Below are 6,469 nucleotides of genomic sequence, written 5' to 3'. Positions count from 1 at the left end.
TTAAGGCTGTTATCCAAGCTATTCCGGCGTACCCAATGTGCATTTTCAAATTCCCTGCCGTCGTTTGTCAGGAATTGGATGCGTTAGTGGCTGGATTTTGGTGGGGTTGCAAGGAAGGAGCCCAAAAGATTCATTGGGTCTCTAAAGAGGTTTTGGGTTTGCCAAAAGACTTGGGTGGTTTAGGCTTCAGAAACTTTATGGAATTTAATGATGCTCTGCTTGCTAAACAATGTTGGCGTTTAATCACGGAACCGGACTCGCTGTGGGCTAGGGTGATGAAAGCCCGGTATTTTCCCCATTGCTCGATATGGGATGCGAAGAAAGGTGGTCGGGCTTCTTGGGCATGGACCAGCCTCATCTGTGGCAGGGACGTGATCAAGGAGGGTTCCCATTGGCAGATTTTGGGCGGTCAGGAGGTGAGGGTGTGGCAGGATAGGTGGCTTCCTTCATTGCCCCTTGGTCATCCGGTGCCGGTTGGCCAGGTTGCGGTTACTCCCAGTTTAAGGGTCAGTGCGCTTATCTGTCCGGAGTTGGGGTGGTGGAATCTTAGCTTTTTACAACCTTTCATATCGGGGGAGGCTTTGAAGGCTATTGAGGAGACACCTTTGGGGGATCTAAGTCGCAATGATAGGCTTATCTGGGATGTGAGTAAGAACGGTACTTATTCGGTCAAGTCGGGTTATAGATGGCTGCAAGGTAGATCACTGGCTAGGCGGGACAAGCGTCGGCCTTCTGTTCGTGGGGTTCCCAAGGCGTTTTGGAAGGGGATTTGGAAGCTGGAGGTGCCCCCCAAGTTGCGACATTTCATGTGGCTTACGATGCATAATTGTCTTCCTACTCGGGAAGCCTTGTACCGACGACGGTCCTCTCTGAACTCTACGTGTCCTATTTGCTGCTGCCATGATGAAACCATTGAGCACATTTTCCTTGCTTGCTCTTGGGTTGAGCCAATTTGGTTTGGTGGGGCTTTGGGGTATAAACTGGATCGTCTTTCTCTCCCGTCTTGGCTGGAATGGATTCAGAAGGTATTCTCTTCGACTTTATGCAACTTTGGAGATACAACGTGGAGACAATCGTATATTGTTTGTACCTGTTGGTGTATTTGGAAAGCTCGTTGTGATTTTGTCTTCAAAGGGATGTCTGTTAACCCTTTAAAAGTATTGGCTGATGTTTCTGCGGCTATGAGCTCGTTTCTTGGTGCTAAGGCAATGGCTGGGGTTAGGGGAAGGGGTGACGGGAGAAGGGGTACCCAGGTGGCGCGGTGGTGTGCTCCGGCCTCTCCTTTTGTGAAGATTAATGTGGATGCTAGTTGGTCCAAGGTCTCAAAGATGGGATTTGTGGGTTTGATTGCGCGGGACATGGAAAGAAAATTCGTGGCTGCAGCGCGGTATGCTATATCTGCTCCTTCTGCTGCTGCAGCGGAGGCTTATGCGTTGCTGTACGGGTGCCAACTTGGTGACGAGTTGGGAGTAAGGTATGTAATTCTTGAGTCGGACTCCCTTGAAGCGATTAATTGTTTATCTAGTTCGCTGTCTAGGGGTAGTTGGGAGGCATTCCCGGTGCTGGCTCGGGTTAAACAATTGGGGGGGAAGTTCTTTGATTGTCGATGGTCTTGGGTGCCCCGTTCTGCAAATGGCGTGGCTCACAAGATTGCATCGAGTGGTTTTACGGAGATGAGTGATGTCGTTTGGGTCGTTAGGCCCCCATCTTCGTTGGTCTTTGTATTGAATAATGACGGACTACCTTGTCCTCATTAACTTGAGTTGGTGGTGCCAGGGGTGACACCTCTACTTGGTGGAGGGGTCTTTGTGGTTTTCCCATTGTCGCTGCCTGTTTATTGTATGTATGTTTGCCTCTCTGTAGGCCTTTTATGATATGGTTTTTGGTGTTCAAAAAAAAAAAAAAAAAAAATGCATATGCCCCTTTTGACCAAAAAAAAAAAAAATTACATATTTATATATACACCTATATATTTTGCAGTACAAAAATGAAATTTCAGTACAAGTATCTGCAACCGAATGCGAAGCCCACGCCGGCGATGCCAAAACAAAGTGCCAAAGCTACAACCCAAGTGATGCCATCCCCACCGTCACCTCCTTTTGATCTGCCACAACTACAACTCGCCTGATCACTCCCTTGCTCCGCCCAATGCGACTGCAACTTTGAAACTTGAAGCTCAAGCAACATCACCCATTGCCTGTAAGCAAACAACTCTTTAGCCTCCGCAAGCAATGCATTAGCGAGGCAGTCTTTTTCCTTCCCCAACCTCTCAGCCTTCTTCTCCGCCTCCCTCGCTCTCGTTTGTGACAGCCTCAGCGCCTTCAGAAGCTCCAGCTTCTCATTCTCTCCGTCAATTCGGTTTCCATCCATGTCAAACTGGTCGTTCCTGTGATCATCATCGCGATCTGAGTTCACGCTGCAAATCCTTTTCATGGATGACACAACAGTTTGATCCAAACCCGTAAATAGTTTTGCCGGCGGAGGAAGATCGCAGTTCTGTATGAGGTGTAAGCCAGCAGTCTTGTGAGAAACAGCAGTTAGACCCAGAAACATTTCATTCCCATCAGCTGCTTTAGGATTCAACTTTGTGTTATTAGATATCTGCCCAGCCATCGATGTCGGACTGATCAGAACTTGAGAAACAATAAAAGGAATTGGAAACTGCTTAATTTGTTGAGGATCGAACTGTAAAAAGAAAAAAATAATGGGCATATTTGGTGGGTGGGGGTGGTTGGGAGAGACAAGGATTGAGGGGAGAGGGAGAGAGAGAGAGAGAGAGAGAGAGGGGGAGAGAGGGAGGGAGTAGTGTGCCCGCAAGAAACGGGGTCCGTGGAATTGAATACAATTGTAAATGTTGGTCATTGCTTTTAGTACAAAGGTTGGAAAATTCCTTGCTTGCTTTGCTTGTTTGATTAGCTTTACACACAAAAAATACGTTACACGGCCTAGACAATGACATCTTCAACTTAATTTTGTCTTAACTCTTCATTTGAAAAAGGGATTATGAAAAAATCAATGCACTAGATACGTCAACGCTTGTAATTAGGTTGATGTGAGAAAGATAATAATATTTGTATTACAGAAATTTAAAAGGATAACCTTCTAACAAGCATTCTGCCACTTAGTACATGATCTGGTAGTATTTCTCTTCACTTATAAGTGAGAGGTCTTAAGTTCGATTCTTGCCAAATGCGAATTTGAACCACATTATTGCTAGTCCATTGTAAGGCTAAGCTCGACCCCTCCCCTTTAGTGTGTAGATAATAACGATTGTTAAAAAAAAAAAAAAAAAAAAAAAGCACGTTAAAGACTTTTAACCTGTTTTTTACAAGACAAAAATTCCCTCTACAGGATCTCAATCTTTTTGAAGCGAAACAACAGCAGTTTTATTATCAAAATTATTTTGAATGAAATCCAAAGTCCTCAAGCCAAAAGAGACTCCAACATAACATACAATGTCATTTTGCGAAACTAGTTGTCACTTACTCGTGGATTTAAAGATGAGATAGGCCCGAAATAAGCAAAGCAACGTAACCAACTCTTGGAATCATCAACACCTAAGCCCAGAAGATTGAACTCGTAGTCTGGAACTCCAAAATCAAATGAGCTCCATTAATAAAATAGTCAGACACTTCACAAACTGACAAAAACCACCAAATGAGCGGGAAAAGGGTTACTACTGGCCCCAAGCAGGTAAGGGGTGACAACTATGAAACTTGTAGATCTAATGATTTGTTATGGGGAAGCAGATAGGTGTGAGAGGGAGCGTTTTGGATGCCAGGTCCTTTATTAAAGATTCGACGGGTCATTAATATTGCTAATAGTGCATCGATAACGTATAACATGTTGTTGGGGGACTTTTAGGTCAAAGTAGATTTGGGCTTTGAGATCGTCTTCTTGTCTCCCTTGGTTCGGTTTCGTACCAAGTTCTGAAATATCTCGAAAGAATTAGCACGTCTTAAGAATTATACCGGTTGGATCAATGACTCGAATATAGTATGATTAAGCAAGTAATGACTTGCTCAAATGAGGCATGGTGCGGAAACTAGAGGTTCATCAGTTTAACATGTTGAGAGAGAGAGAGAGAGAGAGAGAGAGAGAGAGAGAGAGAGAGAGAGAGAGAGAGAGAGAGTTGGCATGATTGCATGGTGTTCTAGATTGGATAATTTGAGTTTCCAAGGGCAGTAGCAAGACTTACGATGGCTGGAATACTTAAATGAGTTTATGGAGAATGTTAAGGTTGTAGAGTGATGTTTTTGGGTTTCTTTGGTTCTCTGTGTGAAGCTGGAGGTTGGGCCTCAAGAGGCTTTCCCTGACTAAAAGAGATGAAAGAAGTTTGGGAAAACCTTAAGGTTGCAGAAAGATGGTTCTTTATTTCTCTCTCACATTTAAACCTCTCTGTATTATGATGTTCTGGGCTGAGTTCTTGGATCCCCTTTAATGGCTTTTGACTCCCCTTTTTGTAGATGAATGATTCCTTTCTAGGTTCCCAAGGAATATCTAATTGTGCCTTGGTTCTCCCCTATTTCTCCCTAGTTCCCCTGCTACTCACTAATTTTGATGTAAGGAGGCTAGACTGTAGAGCCTGCATCATGTTTTCTTCCTGAGGCACGGGTTACCTAGGTCAACTTTTCACATGCGCTACTTTTGGTGGAGCGCCTCATGGCTTTTGTGCGTTGGACTTCTGCGTGAGCTAAAAAGGGAAAGTCTGCCTATCTTTTCATTAAATGCATGTTTAGCTAGCATTCACATGACTCTAAAGGTTAGCGCTTGGTTCCTCCCTAACTAAGTTGGTTAGATTGCCAGGGAAAGAAGGAAACTAGGTTGGTTCTTTGACACACCCCGACCGGAGTCGAGGCATGCTGGCCGTCACATGAAGTGACATAGCCAAGTGCGCAACAGAAGTGATAGTCATAAGAAAATGTGAATAAATAAAAACCAAGACTAAACTTATTTAACTAGAGATAATATATAAGTGGGCGAAAGTGATCAAGTATACGATACACACATACCAGAGCATAGGTAACACGAAAGTGCAGTCGAACTAACTAAACATTAATTATACAAATCAGGAGAGGATCCCTACAATATTTAATGGAACGTTAGAACCACTGTGTAGTCCTTGTGAGCCACCAAAGATGAACAGCTACCTAGAACCTAGAGGGCACAAAACAGAAGGGTGAGTTGGCAAAAACAAAGCGTTCGAAAACGTATTTATCTTTATGAACATAATAACCCCTCTTCGTAAAACCATTATAGTTTCCAGAAAATACTACTACGTAGGTATAAAAACCAATGCATAAGACCAGCGAAAACTGAAATATGCCATGTCATAATATTTTAGCACAAAAAAATGTAAACCAAATGTGCAACTAATATAAAATAGTATGCTAGTCAGAGTCACCTTGCATGACTTGTACAACTGGATCTATAGCTCATCAATCTAGGCTAGCACACGAGTCGGAGTCACTTAGTGTGACCTGTACGACAAGCTAGGTATAAATATGTATGCTCAAGTGCTACGATCACGTGAAAGCTATGCGATAAATCGCGGGTCACCTACGAGTCGAAACCACCTATTGTGGTCTATACGATAGGTTGGCACCAGACTTGGATCCAAGGTGAGCGTACAATGTAGGAGGTGAACAATCATGTGAAGGCTGACCTTAACCCCGTGCGGGAGCATTAATACCGGGGTGCAGCCATGATGAGCTCTAAATAAATGTATGCATACCAGTGCAACACAACTCATTCAATCACATAATACTCACCAGAAACTTACCTAAGTCTCCTCAGCATCACACAATACAATTCACAAGTGTAACAATGCAATATTTAAAATGTAACTTATTTACGACATGGCAAGCAAAGCATAATTCCATCTAAAAACGTTTCTGGAAACCGTATATGTATGTGTCTATATATATATATATATATATATATATATATATATATATAAAACAAATGGCCACTCACTGATAAGTAGCAGGATCGTAGCCCCCTAGCTTCGCTTGTCCATGCTCATCCTCAGGGTACGTCTCACCTATATGTGATACAACTATTTTTACGTTAATTAATTAGCACATATACGAAATCTAGAAATAACTCCTCATAGTTTGCTCAAATGTAAGGTTTGAATATACGAACATGATATACTCAATGATATGAACTCATACAAATTTTTATAAAAACTTTTGGACACCGGACGTGCCCTCACACGCCAGCCACGTGCACGACACACTGACAAAAACCTTAACAGTGTTAGGAATATTCCGTCAAAATAGGTGGAACATTCCGTTAAATGGTAACGGCGTTACCTAACGCCGTTAGAATATTCTGTTAAAGTTAACGGAATATACCTTCTTCTTCTCCGGTCACCCGTCGGTCTCTGCCATTTACGGCCGCCGGCTGCCGTCTGCATTCGCCTATTTCTAGAAAATTTTCAAAGCTTTATATCTACTTCATTTCT

General features: G+C 43.0%; 1 protein-coding gene across 1 annotated transcript; it reads right to left on the bottom strand.

Annotated features, from left to right (window-relative positions):
* Nucleotides 1-1,995: 1,995 nt before the first annotated feature.
* On the bottom strand, nt 1,996-2,613 carry LOC137724966 (uncharacterized). The gene has a single exon (XM_068463591.1). It carries the CDS (start codon nt 2,611-2,613, stop codon nt 1,996-1,998), a length of 618 nt encoding a protein of 205 aa, XP_068319692.1.
* Between the last annotated feature and the right edge of the window lie 3,856 nt (nt 2,614-6,469).

The sequence above is a fragment of the Pyrus communis genome, chromosome 1 (assembly GCF_963583255.1).
Source record: "Pyrus communis chromosome 1, drPyrComm1.1, whole genome shotgun sequence".
In the NCBI taxonomy this organism is placed as follows: Eukaryota; Viridiplantae; Streptophyta; class Magnoliopsida; order Rosales; family Rosaceae; genus Pyrus; species Pyrus communis.
Note: the sequence above shows the minus strand (reverse complement) of the source record. Positions and strands in the feature narration are given on the sequence as shown.